Source organism: Staurois parvus, unplaced genomic scaffold (assembly GCF_062004578.1).
Source record: "Staurois parvus isolate SC_StPar_1 unplaced genomic scaffold, SC_StPar_1.0 ptg003079l, whole genome shotgun sequence".
Lineage (NCBI taxonomy): Eukaryota > Metazoa > Chordata > Amphibia > Anura > Ranidae > Staurois > Staurois parvus.
In genome coordinates this window covers 1-22,460 of record NW_028320875.1, presented here as the reverse complement: position 1 = coordinate 22,460, position 22,460 = coordinate 1, and the positions used below count along the sequence as shown (strand labels likewise).

Below are 22,460 nucleotides of genomic sequence, written 5' to 3'. Positions count from 1 at the left end.
GACACATAGCTATAGGACGAGATATACGGAATGTATACAGGACACCTAGTGATAGGACGGGATATACGGAATGTATACAGGACACATAGTGAGAGGACGAGATATACGGAATGTATGCAGGACACCTAGTGAGAGGACGGGATATACGGAATGTATACAGGACACATAGAGAGAGGACGGGATATACGGAATGTACACATGACACATAGCTATAGGACGAGATATACGGAATGTATACAGGACACATAGTGATAGGACGAGATATACGGAATGTATACAGGACACATAGAGAGAGGACGGGATATATACAGAATGTATACAGGACACATAGTGATAGGACGAGATATACGGAATGTATACAGGACACCTAGTGATAGGACGAGATATACGGAATGTATACAGGACACCTAGTGATAGGACGGGATATACGGAATGTACACATGACACATAGCTATAGGACGAGATATACGGAATGTATACAGGACACATAGCTATAGGACGAGATATACGGAATGTATACAGGACACATAGCTATAGGATGAGATATACGGAATGTATACAGGACACCTAGTGATAGGACGAGATATACGGAATGTATACAGGACACATAGTGATAGGACGGGATATACGGAATGTACACATGACACATAGCTATAGGACGAGATATACGGAATGTATACAGGACACATAGTGATAGGACGGGATATACGGAATGTACACATGACACATAGCTATAGGACGAGATATACGGAATGTATACAGGACACATAGCTATAGGACGAGATATACGGAATGAATACAGGACACCTAGTGATAGGACGAGATATACGGAATGTATACAGGACACCTAGTGATAGGACGGGATATACGGAATGTACACATGACACATAGAGAGAGGACGAGATATATGGAATGTATACAGAGACGTAGAGAGAGGACGAGATATACGGAATGTATACAGGACACCTAGTGAGAGGACGAGATATACGGAATGTATACAGGACACATAGTGATAGGACGAGATATACGGAATGTATACAGGACACATAGAGAGAGGACGAGATATATGGAATGTATACAGAGACGTAGAGAGAGGACGAGATATACGGAATGTATACAGGACACCTAGTGAGAGGACGAGATATACGGAATGTATACAGGACACATAGTGATAGGACGAGATATACGGAATGTATACAGGACACATAGAGAGAGGACGAAATATATGGAATGTATACAGAGACGTAGTGAGAGGACGAGATATACGGAATGTATACAGGACACAGAGAGAGGACGAGATATACGGAATGTATACAGGACACCTAGTGAGAGGACGAGATATACGGAATGTATACAGGACACATAGTGAGAGGACGAGATATACGGAATGTATACAGGACACCTAGTGAGAGGACGAGATATACGGAATGTATACAGGACACCTAGTGAGAGGACGAGATATACGGAATGTATACAGGACACCTAGTGAGAGGACGAGATATACGGAATGTATACAGGACACATAGAGAGAGGACGAGATATATGGAATGTATACAGAGATGTAGAGAGAGGACGAGATATACGGAATGTATACAGGACACCTAGTGAGAGGACGAGATATACGGAATGTATACAGGACACATAGTGATAGGACGAGATATACGGAATGTATACAGGACACATAGAGAGAGGACGAGATATATGGAATGTATACAGAGACGTAGAGAGAGGACGAGATATACGGAATGTATACAGGACACCTAGTGATAGGACGAGATATACGGAATGTATACAGGACACATAGAGAGAGGACGAGATATATGGAATGTATACAGAGACGTAGTGAGAGGACGAGATATACGGAATGTATACAGGACACAGAGAGAGGACGAGATATACGGAATGTATACAGGACACATAGTGAGAGGACGAGATATACGGAATGTATACAGGACACATAGTGAGAGGACGAGATATACGGAATGTATACAGGACACCTAGTGAGAGGACGAGATATACGGAATGTATACAGGACACCTAGTGAGAGGACGAGATATACGGAATGTATACAGGACACCTAGTGAGAGGACGAGATATACGGAATGTATACAGGACACATAGTGATAGGACGAGATATACGGAATGTATACAGGACGCATATAGAGAGGACGAGATATACGGAATGTATACAGGACACATGATATGGTACAGGGCGAGAGGACGGGATATACGGAATGTATACAGGACACATGATATAGTAGAGGGTGAGAGGACGGGATATACGGAATGTATACAGGACACTTGATATAGTAGACGGTGAGAGGACGGGATATACGGAATGTATACAGGACACATGATATGGTACAGGGCGAGAGGACGGGATATACGGAATGTATACAGGAGGCATATAGAGAGGACGAGATATACGGAATGTATACAGGACACCTAGTGAGAGGACGGGATATACGGAATGTATACAGGACACATAGTGATAGGACGAGATATACGGAATGTATACAGGACACATGATATGGTACAGGGTGAGAGGACGGGATATACGGAATGTATACAGGACACATGATATGGTACAGGGTGAGAGGACGGGATATACGGAATGTATACAGGACACATGATATGGTACAGGGTGAGAGGACGGGATATACGGAATGTATACAGGACACATGATATGGTACAGGGTGAGAGGACGGGATATATGGAATGTATACAGGACACATGATATGGTACAGGGCGAGAGGACGGGATATACGGAATGTATACAGGACACATGATATAGTAGAGGGTGAGAGGACGGGATATACGGAATGTATACAGGACACATAGTGAGAGGACGGGATATACGGAATGTATACAGGGCACATAGTGAGAGGACGGGATATACGGAATGTATACAGGACACATGATATAGTAGAGGGTCAGAGGACGGGATATACGGAATGTATACAGGACACATGATATAGAACAGGGCGAGAGGACGGGATATACGGAATGTATACAGGACACATGATATAGTACAGGGTCAGAGGACAGGATATACGGAATGTATACAGGACACATGATATAGTAGAGGGTCAGAGGACGAGATATACGGAATGTATACAGGACACATGATATAGTACAGGGTCAGAGGACGGGATATACGGAATGTATACAGGACACATGATATGGTACAGGGCGAGAGGACGGGATATACGGAATGTATACAAGACACATATAGAGAGGACGAGATATACGGAATGTATACAGGACACAGTGATAGGACGAGATATACGGAATGTATACAGGACACATGATATAGTACAGGGTCAGATGACGGGATATACGGAATGTATACAGGACACAGTGATAGGACGAGATATACGGAATGTATACAGGACACATGATACAGTAGAGGGTCAGAGGACGGGATATACGGAATGGTGACACCAAGGTGGAGATACCTGGAGGTGGAGCTGACACTCAGCAGCCGGCAGAAGATCCGAACCTGTGAGATCTGTATTCTCTGCATCACCGCGGCTCTCATCTCTCTTCTCCTTCTTCATCCCCCGAACCCTGCAATGTGACAGATCACATATCATCAGCTCTTCCAATGTCTCACCCAGAGAGCTGACAATCTAACGGAGATTCAGAGTCACCGGACATCTGACAGGACGGCCATAAACATGGAGTCTTACCGGATGTTATTCTGGAGGAGAATCTTCTCCATTTTCCTCATCTGCTGCTTGTGTAGACGGAATTCTTTGGCTGAGGGTCTGAGAACAGATGAGAGAAGAGAGATCTTACATCTCAGAGGAATATCTCTGTCTGACTCTTTGTGCTGATTAGTTTAGGACTTTGGGTACATCAAACCTGTCTCTGCTCCCCCTAGCCCGTGACTGGGGGGACACCGCTGTCTCTGCTCCCCATAGCCCATGACTGGGGGGACACCGCTGTCTCTGCTCCCCATAGCCCGTGACTGGGGGGACACCGCTGTCTCTGCTCCCCATAGCCCGTGACTGGGGGGACACCGCTGTCTCTGCTCCCCCTAGCCCGTGACTGGGGGGACACCGCTGTCTCTGCTCCCCATAGCCCATGACTGGGGGGACACCGCTGTCTCTGCTCCCCATAGGCCGTGACTGGGGGGACACCGCTGTCTCTGCTCCCCATAGCCCGTGACTGGGGGGACACCGCTGTCTCTGCTCCCCATAGCCCGTGACTGGGGGGACACCGCTGTCTCTGCTCCCCATTGCCCATGACTGGGGGGACACCGCTATCTCTGCTCCCCATAGCCCATGACTGGGGGGACACCGCTGTCTCTGCTCCCCACTGCCCATGACTGCGGTGACACTGCAGTCTCTGCTCCCCATAGCCCATGACTGGGGTGACACCGCTGTCTCTGCTCCCCATAGCCCATGACTGGGGTGACACCGTTGTCTCTGCTCCCCAAAGCCCATGATTGGGGTGACACATCTGTCTGTGCTCCCCATAGGCCATGACTGGGGTGACACATCTGTCTGTGCTCCCCATAGCCCATTACTGGGGTGACACCGCTGTCTCTGCTCCCCAAAGCCCATGATTGGGTTGACACATCTGTCTGTGCTCCCCATAGGCCATGACTGGGGTGACACATCTGTCTGTGCTCCCCATAGGCCATGACTGGGGTGACACATCTGTCTGTGCTCCCCATAGCCCATTACTGGGGTGACACCACCGTCTCTGCTCCCCATAGCCCATGACTGGGGTGACACCGCTATCTGTGCTCCTCATAGCCCATGACTGGGGTGACACCGCTGACTCTACATAACACTCTGCTATCCTCACATTACTATTGACAAGAAGGCGTAAATTATTGTATTCAGTTACTAACAGTGTGAATCCATGGCACGGCCTACCAGGGACTGACAGAGACATGACCAGCGCAGACATCACATCCTGTAAAAGTGGAGGCTCTACGGAGGATGAATGGAGGTGTATACAGGGACTGCAGACAGGTGCTCTTACCTGCTCTCCATCTCCCGTCTGATCTGATCATTCTCTCTCACCAACTCCTCATTCCTCCTCCTCGAATCCTTAATCTGCTCCTGATAGGACTGTGGAATACAATAGGCAGAAATTATCTCAAAAGCAAATAAACTCCAACATATAGAGGGACAGAGACCTCGTCAGGAGAGGTTACAACAGCGGGCCTTCCCCCTCCGCAAGGCCGGGCCATTCCCCCTCCGCAAAGCCGGGCCATTCCCCCTCCGCAAAGCCGGGCCATTCCCCCTCCACGAGGCCAGGCCATTCCCCCTCCACGAGGCCAGGCCATTCCCCCTTTGCCTTCTACAAAGCCCGGTGTACCTGTACGGGGCAGTATAGTAAGCCCGGTGTACCTGTACGGGGCAGTGTAGTAAGCCCGGTGTACCTGTACTGGGCAGTGTAGTAAGCCCGGTGTACCTGTACTGGGCAGTGTAGTGAGCCCGGTGTACCTGTATGGGGCAGTGTAGTAAGCCCGGTGTACCTGTACTGGGCAGTATAGTAAGCCCGGCGTACCTGTACGGGGCAGTGTAGTAAGCCCGGCGTACCTGTACGGGGCAGTATAGTAAGCCCGGCGTACCTGTACGGGGCAGTGTAGTAAGCCCGGTGTACCTGTACGGGGCAGTATAGTAAGCCCGGTGTACCTGTACTGGGCAGTGTAGTAAGCCCGGTGTACCTGTACTGGGCAGTGTAGTAAGCCCGGTGTACCTGTACGGGGCAGTATAGTAAGCCCGGTGTACCTGTACGGGGCAGTATAGTAAGCCCGGTGTACCTGTACGGGGCAGTATAGTAAGCCCGGTGTACCTGTACGGGGCAGTGTAGTAAGCCCGGTGTACCTGTACGGGGCAGTGTAGTAAGCCCGGTGTACCTGTACGGGGCAGTATAGTAAGCCCGGTGTACCTGTACGGGACAGTGTAGTAAGCCCGGTGTACCTGTACATTTTGCCTGGAACAGGCAGATTCTGCAGCTGACAGGTACATGGAGACACGGAGTCTCACAATCTTTGTATTTCCTAGACACGCACACGCACACGCAGACACACACACACATCACCTTTATTAGAGCTTTATAATTCGGCGTTGTATCCAAATCAAGAGACCCGTCTGACGATTTTCTGTCCAGAACTGGAACGTCCAGCGCCTCGTACCTCCTAGAAGTAAAACACAGATTTGTGTCACTTTGGCTGCAGCAGAAAAATGCAGCGAATGGAACCGGCACCTCAGTAATATACAGCAACATCCGATCAATAATATACAGCAACATCCGATCAATAATATACATCAACATCCGATCAATAATACTACATACAGCAACATCCGATCAATAATATACAGCAACATCCGATCAATAATATACATCAACATCCGATCAATAATACTACATACAGCAACATCCGATCAATAATATACAGCAACATCCGATCAATAATATACATCAACATCCGATCAATAATATACATCAACATCCGATCAATAATATACATCAACATCCGATCAATAATATACAGCAACATCTGATCAATAATACTACATACAGCAACATCCGATCAATAATATACAGCAACATCTGATCAATAATACTACATACAGCAACATCCGATCAATAATATACATCAACATCCGATCAATAATATACATCAACATCCGATCAATAATACTACATACAGCAACATCCGATCAATAATATACAGCAACATCTGATCAATAATACTACATACAGCAACATCTGATCAATGATATACAGCAACATCTGATCAATGATATACAGCAACATCTGATCAATAATATACAGCAACATCCGATCAATAATATACATCAACATCCGATCAATAATATACATCAACATCCGATCAATAATACTACATACAGCAACATCTGATCAATAATATACAGCAACATCTGATCAATGATATACAGCAACATCTGATCAATAATATACAGCAACATCCGATCAATAATATACAGCAACATCCGATCAATAATATACAGCAACATCTGATCAATAATACTACATACAGCAACATCCGATCAATAATATACAGCAACATCCGATCAATAATATACAGCAACATCCGATCAATAATACACAGCAACATCCGATCAATAATATACAGCAACATCCGATCAATAATATACAGCAATATCCGATCAATAATATACAGCAACATCTGATCAATAATACTACATACAGCAACATCTGATCAATAATATACAGCAACATCTGATCAATAATATACAGCAACATCCGATCAATAATATACAGCAACATCCGATCAATAATATACAGCAACATCCGATCAATAATATACATCAACATCCGATCAATAATATACATCAACATCTGATCAATAATACTACATACAGCAACATCTGATCAATAATATACAGCAACATCTGATCAATAATACTACATACAGCAACATCCGATCAATAATATACAGCAACATCTGATCAATAATATACAGCAACATCCGATCAATAATATACAGCAACATCCGATCAATAATATACAGCAATATCTGATCAATAATACTACATACAGCAACATCTGATCAATAATATACAGCAACATCCGATCAATAATATACAGCAACATCCGATCAATAATATACAGCAACATCCGATCAATAATATACAGCAACATCCGATCAATAATATACAGCAACATCCGATCAATAATATACAGCAATATCCGATCAATAATATACAGCAATATCTGATCAATAATATACAGCAACATCTGATCAATAATATACAGCAATATCCGATCAATAATATACAGCAACATCTGATCAATAATATACAGCAATATCCGATCAATAATATACAGCAACATCTGATCAATAATATACAGCAATATCTGATCAATAATATACAGCAACATCCGATCAATAATACTACATACAGCAACATCCGATCAATAATATACATCAACATCTGATCAATAATACTACATACAGCAACATCCGATCAATAATATACAGCAACATCTGATCAATAATATACAGCAATATCTGATCAATAATATACAGCAACATCCGATCAATAATATACATCAACATCCGATCAATAATATACATCAACATCTGATCAATAATACTACATACAGCAACATCTGATCAATAATATACAGCAACATCTGATCAATAATACTACATACAGCAACATCCGATCAATAATATACAGCAACATCTGATCAATAATATACAGCAACATCCGATCAATAATATACAGCAACATCCGATCAATAATATACAGCAATATCTGATCAATAATACTACATACAGCAACATCTGATCAATAATATACAGCAACATCCGATCAATAATATACAGCAACATCCGATCAATAATATACAGCAACATCCGATCAATAATATACAGCAACATCCGATCAATAATATACAGCAACATCCGATCAATAATATACAGCAATATCCGATCAATAATATACAGCAATATCTGATCAATAATATACAGCAACATCTGATCAATAATATACAGCAATATCCGATCAATAATATACAGCAACATCTGATCAATAATATACAGCAATATCCGATCAATAATATACAGCAACATCTGATCAATAATATACAGCAATATCTGATCAATAATATACAGCAACATCCGATCAATAATACTACATACAGCAACATCCGATCAATAATATACATCAACATCTGATCAATAATACTACATACAGCAACATCCGATCAATAATATACAGCAACATCTGATCAATAATATACAGCAACATCTGATCAATAATATACAGCAATATCCGATCAATAATATACAGCAATATCTGATCAATAATATACAGCAACATCTGATCAATAATACTACATACAGCAACATCTGATCAATAATATACAGCAACATCTGATCAATAATATACAGCAACATCCGATCAATAATATACAGCAACATCCGATCAATAATATACAGCAACATCCGATCAATAATATACAGCAACATCCGATCAATAATATACAGCAACATCCGATCAATAATATACAGCAACATCCGATCAATAATATACAGCAACATCCGATCAATAATATACATCAACATCTGATCAGTTGATAGGTAAGGTGTCCCCTCACCGGCACAGGCAGGGAACGTTGTCCGCACCAAAGTCCAGTAACCTGCAATAGGAAGAGGAGAAAGGACAGCGCTCTAACCGCCCGTGTAATCCTATATATGGGGGATGGCCTCAGCCGTCTTGCCGGCCACGCCCCCTGATGGTGGGAGGGGGCAAAACACGTCAGTGGCATGGCTGAGGCCATCCCCCATACATAGGATTACACGGGCGGTTAGAGCGCTGTCCTTTCTCCTCTTCCAATATCTGATCAATAAGACTTTACAATGTGATAACACTGCAGCCGCTGTACATGACAGCCAATCAGCTTCTATCTTAAACTTGCTCAGTTAAACGTTGAAAATGAAAGGCAGAAGCTGATTGGCTCGCATGCTCAGCTGCCCCAGTCCTAGTAATTCCCCTTCTATATGTGTTATATTCACTCTGGGAGTCAGTAGATATTGGAACATTATAGGGACAAAAACATCCCAGCATGCTGTTCCCTAGTATTATATGAAAGAACGCATCCTCGGCGTCCCTTTAAACATGCATGCTGTTCCCTAGTATTATATGAAAGAACGCATCCCTGGCATCCCTTTAAACATGCATGCTGTTCCCTAGTATTATATGAAAGAACGCATCCCTGGCATCCCTTTAAACATGCATGCTGTTCCCTAGTATTATATGAAAGAACGCATCCCTGGCATCCCTTTAAACATGCATGCTGTTCCCTAGTATTATATGAAAGAACGCATCCCTGGCATCCCTTTAAACATGCATGCTGTTCCCTAGTATTATATGAAAGAACGCATCCACGGCATCCCTTTAAACATGCATGCTGTTCCCTAGAATTATATATGAGAACGCATCCCTGGCATCCCTTTAAACATGCATGCTGTTCCCTAGTATTATATGAAAGAACGCATCCCCGGCATCCCTTTAAACATGCATGCTCCTCCCTGCTGGCCACTAGATGCTCCAGACTTTAGCTGTGCAATCTGCTGATCAGATCTAACAGAGTGCATTCCAAAAAAAAAAAAAAAAACTGATCAGCAGATTGCACAGCTAAAGTCTGCAGCACCCAGGGATGCCGGGATGTGTGCGTTCATATAACGCTTGCTAACAGCAGTACAGCCGCTGACCGCAGCCCTAGCAATCTACCCACACATGATGAAGAGCAAAAAATGATTGATTGTAAAGAAAGACAATAGCTGTGAGAAGGTGGCCAAGGACAGTACGGATCAGGACATACATACATACAGTGGGGATGGAAAGTTTGGGCACCCCAGCTAAAAATGTGTATTAATGTGCATAAAGAAGCCAAGGAAAGATGGAAAAATCTCCAAAAGGCATCAAATTACAGATTAGACATTCTTATAATATGTCAACAAAAGTTAGATTTTATTTCCATCATTTACACTTTCAAAATAACAGAAAACAAAAAATGGCGTCTGCAAAAGTTTGGGCCCCCTGCAGAGTTTATAGCATGCACTGCCCCCTTTGCCAAGCTGAGACCTGCCAGTGTCATGGATTGTTCTCAATCATCGTCTGGGAAGACCAGGTGATGTCAATCTCAAAGGTTTTAAGTGCCCCGACTCATCTGACCTTGCCCCAACAATCAGCACCATGGGTTCTTCTAAGCAGTTGTCTAGAAAACTGAAACTGAAAATAGTTGACGCTCACAAAGCTGGAGAAGGCTATAAGAAGATAGCAAAGCGTTTTCAGATGTCAATATCCTCTGTTCGGAATGTAATTAAGAAATGGCAGTCATCAGGAACAGTGGAAGTTAAAGCAAGATCTGGAAGACCAAGAAAAATATCAGACAGAACAGCTGGCAGGATTGTGAGAAAAACAATTCCAAACCCACGTTTGACGGCACGATCCCTCCAGAAAGATCTGGCAGACACTGGAGTTGTGGTCACTATTCCACTATAAAGAGATACTTGTACAAATATGGGCTTCATGGAAGAGTCATCAGAAGAAAACCTCTTCTACGTCCTCACCACAAAAATCATCGTTTGAACTTTGCAAATGAACATATAGACAAGCCTGATGCATTTTGGAAACAAGTTCTGTGGACCGAAGAGGTTAAAATTGAACTTTTTGGCCGAAATGAGCAAAGGTACGTTTGGAGAAGAAGGGGCACAGAATTTAATGAAAAGAACCTCTGTCCAACTGTGAAGCATGGGGTTGGATCCATCATGCTTTGGGGTTGTGTTGCAGCCAGTGGCACAGGGAACATCTCACGAGTAGAAGGAAAAATGGATTCAATAACATTTCAGCAAATTTTGGATGGTAACTTGATGCCGTCTGTGAAAAAGCTGAAGTTAAAGAGAGGATGGCTTCTACAAATGGATAATGATCCTAAACACACCTGGAAATCCACGGGGGATTACATCAAGAGGCGTAAACTGAAGGTTTTGCCATGGCCTTCACAATCTCCTGACCTCAACATCATTGAAAATCTATGGAGAGACCTTAGAAGAGCCGTGCGTGACAGACAGCCCAGAAATCTCAAAGAACTGGAAGACTTTTGTAAGGAAGAATGGGCAAAGATACCTCAAACAAGAATTGAAAGACTCTTGGCTGGCTACAAAAAGCGTTTACAAGCCGTGATACTTGCCAAAGGGGGCAGTACAAGATATTAACTCTGCAGGGGGCCCAAACTTTTGCAGACGCCATTTTTTTGTTTTCTGTTATTTTGAAAGTGTAAATGATGGAAATAAAATCTAACTTTTGTTGACATATTATAAGAATGTCTAATCTGTAATTTGATGCCTTTTGGAGATTTTTCCATCTTTCCTTGGCTTCTTTATGCACATTAATACACATTTTTAGCTGGGGTGCCCAAACTTTCCATTCCCACTGTATACACCAATATCTGATGAATATATACACGGCTCCACCAAATGAGAGGAAGACTCTGAGAACCCATCAGATCCCAATGGGGAGGGATCTCCTGCTGGATCTCTATCCTGACATGGACGGGGGATGGGTGATGGGGGGGGACGTCCCATCATTGGATGGAAATGATGGACCTACAGAGGACTGAATTCACAGACACCCCGAAAATCAAAGTGAAGAAATGATGCAGCAGGCGAGTCCATGTTGGTGAAATGTCATTGCAGCAACTCAGAATGGTCCTCAGTAGTCTGTGTGGCCCCCACGTGCTTGTATGCATGCCTGACAACGTCGGGGGAGGCTCCTAAGGAGACCACGGATGGTGTCCTGGGGGATTTCCTCCCAGATCTGGACCATCACTGAGCTCCTGGACAGTCTGAGGTGCAACCTTTATAGGAATGTCCTCCTGCGCTCCACAGAGTAACTAAACAAGGCCGGCGGCTGTCATCTATACCCTTCACCTCGGGATGAAGAAGATCTAATACTGGATGAAGCGCTCAGCCATGAGGGGAATGAACGAATTAAACTAAATATAAACAAATAAATTAAAGTAAAATATTATATATATAATAAAGTGACTAGTGCTCCAAATAATTGTGCAAAAATAAATAATAAAAAATAAAAATATAAAAAAAATTCCAATACATAGATATTAACCTCTTGCCGACCGCGCATAGCCGAAAGACGGCTTCACCGCGGCCGGCCAGTTCTGAGTGGACGTCATATGATGTCCTCCCAGAACGCGCTCTCCTGCGCGCCCCAGGGGCACCCGGCGCACCCGGCGATCTCCGTGATCGGTGTCCTACGGACACAGCTGATCACGTGATGTGGTGAAAGGCCGATCCCACCGGCCTTTTACCACGTGATCAGCGGTTTCCAATGACACGCTGATCACAGGGAAATGCAAGTGCCGGTTCTCGGCTGCACTTTCCTCACGCTGTCAGATCGTGAGGAATGTACTGCCGAGAACCGGCAGTTGTCAGAGCGGGGATCGGCACCGATCATCAGGGCACTGATGATCAGTGCCCTAATGATCGGTGCCCAGCAGTGACCCCCGCAAGTTCTGATCAGCAGTGCGCCCACTAGCCCCGCCCACCCATTCCCAGCAGTGCCCCCACCTGTGCCCAGCAGTGCCCCCACCTGTGCCCAGCAGTGCACCCACCTGTGCCACTCTGCAGTGCCACCTACCTGTGCCCAGAAGTGCCACCTACATGTGCCCAGCAGTGCCACCCACCTGTGCCCACCAGTGCCACCCACCTGTGCCCACCTGTGCCCACCCACCAGTGCTGTCCACCAGTGCAGCCCAGCAGTGCTGCCAGTCAGTGCCACCAGTCAGTGCCCAGGGGTTGTGCCAGTCAGTGCCGCCAGTCAGTGCCCAGAAGTGATGCCAGTCAGTGCCGTCTATCAGTACCCATCATCAGTGTCACCTATCAGTGCCACCTATCCGTGACCCCTAATTAGTACTGCCTATCAGTGCCCTTTAGTGCTGCCTATCAGTGCCCATCAGTGCCGCCTATCAGTGCCCATCAGTGCTGCCTCATCAACGCACATCAGTGAAGGAGAAAAAATACCTGTTTGAAAAATTTTATAAAAAACAAATAAACTTTTTTTTTTTTTCAAATTTTTTGCACTTTTTTTAATTTATAGCGCAAAAAGTAAAGTGCCCAGTGGTGATTAAATACCACCAAAAGAAAGCTCTATTTGTGAGAAAAAAATTATCAAAATTTCATATGGGTACAATGTTGCATGACCGCGCAATTGTCAATCAAAGTGCAGCAGCGCTGAAAGCTGAAAATTGGCCTGGTAAGGAAGGGGGTATAAATGCCGGGTAGGCGAGGGGTTAAAGTGAAGGTGATTGGTGCTTCAAATCAGTCAATGTGTACAGACCAAACAAACCACCAATCTGCCACCCAGTGGCTAAAACTGGTACTAAATTTATACACTAAAGGTATAAAAAGTGACAAGTGCCCAAAAACTAAATATATATATAAATATACAAATCCACACATAATCATGTACATTAAATATATATAAAATAAAAAAAAAATATAATAAATATATATATAAAATATGATCCTGAAGAAGCCACGTGTTCGGGGCGTAACGCGTAGAGCGCAGTGACGTCATTTCTGGGTGGAGCTCGGTGACGCAGTTCCGGTGATGGACTTCCGGCTTTTCGCCATCTTGAGTCCTCTAGTACACCCATAACATATGGGAAACCGCGGGTTGTATACTTGGACCATGTGAGTGATTTATCCGGCGTCTTTCTGAATATATTGGATGTATTACACGATGGAAGTATTCTTGTTTACCCTTCCAGGGCCCTGATATTGTATCGCTGAGTCTCTCTGCCCAATACATTTGGAGAGGATATCGGAGGGACAGATGAGGTGTTGCGGAATCATCAATATTATCGGAAATTAATCAGAGTGGAATATCTGGTCACATGATTTGTGGCCCTTAGGGGTGGAATAAAGGAGGTGAGGAGGCACTGTAGCCACTGGAGGATATCTGCAGAGTGTCACTCCTGGTTTCTGAGCACAAGACTTTGAAGTGGAAAAACATTAATTCAGATTCACATCATAAGAGTGATAACACCATTGTTGCACTTTAGTTTGGATCTATTTTTTGTTCACTTGTCACTTTAGGCGGTGATTGTTCACTCTGTATTTATTCACATTTTTATATATATTTAATGTACATGATTATGTGTGGATTTGTATATATATATTTAATGTACATGATTATGTGTGGATTTGTATATATATATATAATGTACATGATGTGTGGATTTGTATATATATATATTTAATGTACATGATTATGTGTGGATTTGTATATTTATATATGTAATGTACATTATGTGTGGATTTGTATATATATATATTTAATGTACATTATGTGTGGATTTGTATATATATATATTTAATGTACAAGATTATGTGTGGATTTGTATATATATATATATTTAATGTACATGATTATGTGTGGATTTGTATATATATATTTAATGTACATGATGTGTGGATTTGTATTTATATATATTTAGTTTTTGGGCACTTGTCACTTTTTATACCTTTAGTGTATAAATGTAGTACCAGTTTTAGCCACTGGGTGGCAGATTGGTGGTTTGTTTGGTCTGTACACATTGACTGATTTGAAGCACCAATCACCTTCACTTTATTTAAAATGTATGTATTGGAAATTTTTTATATCTTTATTTTTGCACATTTATTTGGAGCACTAGTCACTTTATTATATATATATATAATATTTTATTTTAATTTATTTGTTTATATTTAGTTTAATTAGTTCATTACCCTCATGGCTGAGCGCTTCATCCAGTATTAGAAGTCTGAGGTGCAACCTGGTGGCGTCGGATGGACCGAAACATGACATCCCAGAGGGGTTCTATTGGATTTAGGTCAGGGGAGCGTGGGGGCCATTCAATGGTATTATTTCCTTCATCCTCCAGGAACTGCCTGCATCTCCCCCCCATGAGGCCGGGCATTGTCATGCACCAGGAGGAACCCGGGACCCACCGCGCCGGGAGGAACCCGGGACCCACCGCGCCGGGAGGAACCCGGGACCCACCGCGCCGGGAGGAACCCGGGACCCACCGCGCCGGGAGGAACCCGGGACCCACCGCGCCGGGAGGAACCCGGGACCCACCGCGCCGGGAGGAACCCGGGACCCACCGCGCCGGGAGGAACCCGGGACCCACCGCGCCAGGAGGAACCCAGGACCCACCGCGCCAGGAGGAACCCAGGACCCACCGCGCCAGGAGGAACCCAGGACCCACCGCGCCAGGAGGAACCCAGGACCCACCGCGCCAGGAGGAACCCAGGACCCACCGCGCCAGGAGGAACCCAGGACCCACCGCGCCAGGAGGAACCCAGGACCCACCGCGCCAGAAGGAACCCAGGACCCACCGCGCCAGAAGGAACCCAGGACCCACCACGCCAGGAGGAACCCAGGACCCACCACGCCAGGAGGAACCCAGGACCCACCGCTCCGGGAGAAACCCGGGACCCACCGCACCAGGAGGAACCCAGGACCCACCGCACCAGGAGGAACCCCCTGCACCAGTGTAGGGTCTGACAATGGGTCCAAGGATTTCATCCCGATACCTAATGGCAGTCAGGGGGCCATTGTCTAGCCTGTAGAGGTCTGTGTGTTCCTCCATGGATATGCCCCCCCAGACCATCACTGACCCACCACCACAACGGTCATGCTGAACCATGTTACAGGCAGCAGAACGTTCTCCACGGCTTCTCCAGGCCCTTCATGTCTGTCACATGTGCTCAGGAGGAACCTGAAAAGCACAGGGCACCAGTGGTGGACCTGCCAATTCTGGGGTTCAATGGCCAATGCCAATCCAGCTCTATGGTGCCGGGCAGTGAGCACAGGGCCCACTAGAGGACGTCGGGACCTCAGACCACCCTCATTAAGTCTGTTTCTGATTGTTTGGTCAGAGACATTCCCACCAGTGGCCTGCTGGAGGTGATTTTGTAGGGCTCTGGCAGGGCTCATCCCGTTCCTCCTTGCACAAAGGAGCAGATACCGGTCCTGCTGATGGGTTAAGGACCTTCTACGGCCCTGTCCAGCCCTCCTAGAGGAACTGCCTGTCTCCTGGAATTTCCTCCATGCTCTTGTCTCCTGGAACCTCCTCTGTGCTCTCGTCTCCTGGAACCTCCTCCGTGCTCTTGTCTCCTGGAACCTCCTCCATGCTTTGGTCTCCTGGTATCTCCTACATGCTCTGGTCTCCTGGTATCTCCTACATGCTCTGGTCTCCTGGTATCTCCTCCATGCTCTTGTCTCCTGGAACCTCCTCAATGCTCTGGTACCTCCTCAATGCTCTGGTCTCCTGGTATCTCCTCCATGCTCTTGTCTCCTGGAACCTCCTCAATGCTCTGGTCTCCTGGAACCTCCTCCGTGTTCTTGTCTCCTGGAACCTCCTCCGTGTTCTTGTCTCCTGGAACCTCCTCCGTGCTCTTGTCTCCTGGAACCTCCTCCGTGCTCTGGTCTCCTGGTATCTCCTCAATGCTCTGGTCTCCTGGAACCTCCTCCATGCTCTGGTCTCCTGGAACCTCCTCCATGCTCTGGTCTCCTGGAACCTCCTCCATGCTCTTGTCTCCTGGAATCTCCTCCATGCTCTTGCCTCCTGGATTCTCCTCCGTGCTCGAGACTGTGCTGGGAGACACAGCAAACCTTCTGGCAACGGTACATATTGATGTGCCATCGTGGAGGAGTTGGACTGCCTGTGCCACCTCTGTAGGGTCCAGGTATGGCCTCATGCTACTAGTAGTGACACTGACCCGAGCCAAATGCAAAACGAGTGAAAAACAGAAAAGATGAGGAGGGAAAACATGTCAGTGGCCTCCACCTGTAAAAACCATTCCTGTTTTGGGGGTTGTCTCATTGTTGCCCATCTAGTGCACCTGTTAGTTAATGTCATTACCACCAAAGCAGCTGAAACTGATGACCACCCCCCTCTGCAACTTACCTGACCAGATCCATATCCCGGGAGTTTCATCGACTGGATGCCGGACTCGGATTACAAAGTCTGCCTTTCATTTTTTGAGCAAATATATGTACACACACACATACATGACAGCCAATCAGCTTCTTTCTTAAGCATGTTCAGTGAAGTGTTGAATATGAAAGGCAGAAGCTGATTGGCTCTCATGCACAGCTGTCCCAGTCCTAGTCATTTCCCTTCTCTAGGCACTATAATAACTCTGGGAGTCAGTAGAGGTCTTCCAGCGTTCCCTACAGTCCATGTATCACCATTCAGTCCCTACTGTACAGACCTGCAATGTGAAGAATGACAGTTGGGGGCGGGGCGAAGAAGGTCACAGCAGGTCCCATGATGCAATCCTGCTGTACCAGCATAATGTACTAATGAGGTCCCTGGAGAGGGTTGTATGTAATAAACATCTCCGTCACCATGGATCCAGGTCATGGAAACCAACATCTCTCCATCTGTCTTGTCTGCACTACGCCCCCTGCAGGCGGTATGTGCTACACCTCCTGGGATCCCAGCGGGGCCCTTCTAGGTGTCAGAAATCCCTCCAGCATGCACAACCTATGTCACCTTAAAGCTGGAGTGTAATATACAGTGAAGGAAATGCGTATTTGCTCCCCCCTGATGGTGAATGTTCGCCCCTCACACAGAAATGATCGGTCTAACAATGGAATGTTCGCCCCTCACACAGAAATGATCGGTCTAACAATGGAATGTTCGCCCCTCACACAGAAACGATCGGTCTAACAATGGAATGTTCGCCCCTCACACAGAAACGATCGGTCTAACAATGGAATCTTCTCCCCTCACACAGAAATGATCGGTCTAACAATGGAATGTTCGCCCCTCACACAGAAATGATCGGTCTAACAATGGAATGTTCGCCCCTCACACAGAAATGATCGGTCTAACAATGGAATGTTCGGTGTAACACTGAGAGACAGAATACAACAACAAATTCAGCAGAAATGCGTCTAACAAATGATGACGGATCTGCATGTTCATGAGGAAAAGAAGGATTTGCTCCCCTTCACAAAACATGACTTAGTACTTGGTGGCCAATCCCTTGTTGGCCATCAAAGAGGTCAGACGTTTCCTGGAGTTGGCCCCCAGGTTTGCACACATCTCAGGAGGGATTTTGGCCCACTCCTCTTGGCAGATCCTCTCCAAGTCATTAAGGTTTGGTGGCTGACATTTGGCGACTCGAACCTTCAGCTCCTCCACAGATTTTCCATCAGATGAAGGTGGAGACTGGCTAGGCCACTCCAGGACCTTAATGTGCTTCTTCTTGAGCCGCTCCTTTGTTGCCTTGGCCGTGTGTTTTGGGTCATTGTCATGCTGGAACACCCATCCACCACCCATTTTCAATGCCCTGGCTGAGGGAAGAAGGTTCTCACCCAAGATTTGAGGGTACATTGCCCCGTCCATCGTCCCTTTGATGCGGTGCAGTTGTCCTGTCCCCTTAGCAGAAACCCCCCCACAAAGCAGAATGTTTCCACCACCATGTTTCACAGTTGGGATGGTGTTCTTGGGGTCATAGGCAGCATTCCTCCTCCTCCAAACACGGCGAGTTGAGTTGATGCCAAAGAGCTGGATTTTGGTCTCCTCTGACCACAACACTCCCACCAGTCCTCCTCTGCATCATTCAGATGTTCAGTGGCAGACTTCAGACGGGCCTGGACATGGGCTTTCTTGAGCAGAGGGACCGTGCGGGCACTGCAGGATTTCAGTCCTTGTCGGCGTAGTGTGTTACCAATTGTTTTCTTGGTGACTGTGGTCCCAGCTGCCTGGAGATCATTGACAAGATCCTCACGTGTAGTTCTGGGATGATTCCTCACTGTTCTCATGATCATTGACACTCCACGAGGTGAGATCTTGCATGGTGCACCAGACCTACGGAGACTGACACTTGTTTTGTGTTTCTTCCATTTGTGAATGATTGCACCAACTGTTGTCACCTTCTCACCAAGCTGCTTGGCCATAGTTTGGTAGCCCAGTCCAGCCTTGTGTAGGTCTACCATCTTGTCCCTGACATCCTTGGACAGCTCTTTGGTCTTTGCCATGGTGGAGAGTTTGGAATCTGATGGTTTGATGGCTCCTGTGGACAGGTGTCTTTTATACAGGGAACACAATGAGATTAGCAGCACTCCCTTTAAGAGACTGCTTCTAATCTCAGCTTGTTACCTGTATGAGAGACACCTGGGAGCCAGAAATCCTGCTGAATGATAGGGGATCAAATCCTTCTTTCCCTCATGAACATGCAGATCCGTCATCATTTGTTAGACGCATTTCTGCTGAATTTGTTGTTGTATTCTGTCTCTCAGTGTTACACCAAACATTCCATTGTTAGACCGATCATTTCTGTGTGAGGGGCGAACATTCCATTGTTAGACCGATCATTTCTGTGTGAGGGGCGAACATTCCATTGTTAGACCGATCATTTCTGTGTGGGGGGGGGGGACATTCCATTGTTAGACCGATCACTTCTGTGTGAGGGGCGAACATTCCATTGTTAGACCGATCATTTCTGTGTGAGGGGCGACCATTCCATTGTTAGACCGATCATTTCTGTGTGAGGGGCGAACATTCCATTGTTAGACCGATCATTTCTGTGTGAGGGGCGAACATTCCATTGTTAGACCGATCATTTCTGTGTGAGGGGCGAACATTCCATTGTTAGACCGATCATTTCTGTGTGAGGGGTGAACATTCCATTGTTAGACCGATCATTTCTGTGTGAGGGGCGAACATTCCATTGTTAGACCGATCATTTCTGTGTGAGGGGAGAACATTCAGCATCAGCCGGGGAGCAAATACGCATTTCCTTCTTTGTATGCATACAATATCTTCTCCACCCCCCACATGATCAACATCAACATGCTTTGATGAAATACCTCTGTCAATCCCAGGGGTCTGCCAATTGTCGCTCTGTAGTAAGATCGAGCTTGGTGGAAGGGGCTGGTAGGCTCTTGTAAATGTCACAGCACTCTGCCTTGAGCATTATATGAACAAAAACATCCCAGCATGCTTTTCCCAGAAATTATATGAAAGAACACATCCTCGGCGTCCCTTTAAACATGCATGCTCCTCCCTGCTGGCCACTGGATGCTGCAGACTTTAGCTGTGCTATCTGCTGATCAGATCTAACAAGAGTGTATCCAAAAGACTGATCAGCAGATTGCACGGCTAAAGTCTACAGCACCCAGGGACCCCGGGATGTGTGCTTTCATATAATGCGTGCTACCAGCAGTACAGCCACTGACCGCAGCTCTAAAGATCATGGCCACTCCTGCAGGCGAGTCCATGTTGGTGAAATGTCATTGCAGCAACTCAGAATGGTCCTCTCTAGTCTGTGTGGCCCCCACGTGCCTGTATGCATGCCTGACGTCGGTGGGGGGGGGGGTTCTAATGAGACCACGGATGGTGTCCTGGGGGAATTCCTCCCAGATCTGGACCAGGGCATCACTGAGCTCCTGGACAGTCTGAGGTGCAACCTGGCGGCGTCGGATGGACCGAAACATGACATCTCAGAGGTATTCTATTGGATTTAGGTCAGGCGAGCGTGGGGGCCATTCAATGGTATCAATTCCTTCATCCTCCAGGAACTGCCTGCATACTCTCCCCATGTGAGGCCGGGCATTGTCGTGCACCAGGAGGAACCCAGGACCCCCTGCAACAGGAGGAACCCGGGACCCACCGCAGCACCAGGAGGAACCCGGGACCCGCCGCAGCACCAGGAGGTACCCGGGACCCGCCGCACCAGCAGGTACCCGGGACCCGCCGCACCAGCAGGTACCCGGGACCCGCCGCACCAGCAGGTACCCAGGACCCGCCGCACCAGCAGGAACCCAGGACCCGCCGCACCAGCAGGAACCCAGGACCCACCGCATCAGGAGGCACCCAGGACCCACCTCACCAGGAGGAACACAGGACCCACCGCACCAGGAGGAACCCAGGACCCACCGCATCAGGAGGAACCCAGAACCCACCGCACCAGGAGGAACCCAGGACCCACCGCACCAGGAGGAACCCAGGACCCACCTCACCAGGAAGCACCCAGGACCCACCGCACCAGGAGGAACCCAGGACCCACCTCACCAGGAAGCACCCAGGACCCTCCGCACCAGGAGGAACACAGGACCCACCGCACCAGGAGGAACCCAGGACCCACCGCACCAGGAGGAACCCAGGACCCACCGCACCAGGAGGCACCCAGGACCCTCCGCACCAGGAGGAACACAGGACCCACCGCACCAGGAGGAACACAGGACCCACCGCACCAGGAGGAACACAGGACCCACCGCACCAGGAGGCCCCCATGTTCTTCCATGCATGCCTGACAACGTCGGGGGAGGCTCCTAATGAGACCACGGATGGTGTCCTGGGGGATGTCCTCCCAGATCTGGACCATCACTGAGCTCCTGGACATTTTGAGGTGCTGGAAATTGAAGTAACTCAGACCGGAAATAGAGGCGGGCTCATGATGGCTGCCACAGCTATAAAAGGGTACGTTGTGCAGGAGGAGAAGTCTGCAGGAACTAGAGAGCCATGTGGTTCCCACGAGTGCAGGAGAAGAGCGAAGGCTGGAGGTCAGCAATAAAACAGAAACATCCAATCTGATGACCAGAAGACACCAACATGCCACTGCTGGGGTTCCTCCATGTCAGAGCACATACATATCATACATCAGCTATCACTGCATCACCCCTCCAGCAGAGGGCGCCCTCACACACCCAGCAGATACCTCAGTTCAGTCTGTAGCTGGTTCACTCGCCTCTCATAGTCATCAATCACATCCAGAACCCTGAAGAAGGAAAAGAAGACATTAGAAGGAGAAATTCAAGCAATGTTCCGATAATTTCCACAAACATGGAGATGGTGAAATCAGCCCGGAATTCTCCCCCGTCAGTCAGTGTAATTATATGTGTAGTATCAGG

At 46.7% G+C, this 22,460-nt stretch overlaps 1 protein-coding gene across 1 annotated transcript in view; it reads right to left on the bottom strand.

The window, feature by feature from the left end:
- Positions 1–22,327, bottom strand: part of CEP70 (centrosomal protein 70) — a gene marked incomplete at its 5' end in the record, with an annotated part of 33,460 nt that extends 11,133 nt beyond the window's left edge. Inside the window, 5 exons of the mRNA XM_089667181.1 lie at positions 3,459–3,570; positions 3,693–3,770; positions 4,999–5,087; positions 6,067–6,163; positions 22,268–22,327. Of these exons, the coding sequence (XP_089523307.1) occupies positions 3,459–3,570; positions 3,693–3,770; positions 4,999–5,087; positions 6,067–6,163; positions 22,268–22,327 (436 nt within the window). The remainder of the gene's footprint in view (positions 1–3,458; positions 3,571–3,692; positions 3,771–4,998; positions 5,088–6,066; positions 6,164–22,267) is intronic.
- Between the last annotated feature and the right edge of the window lie 133 nt (positions 22,328–22,460).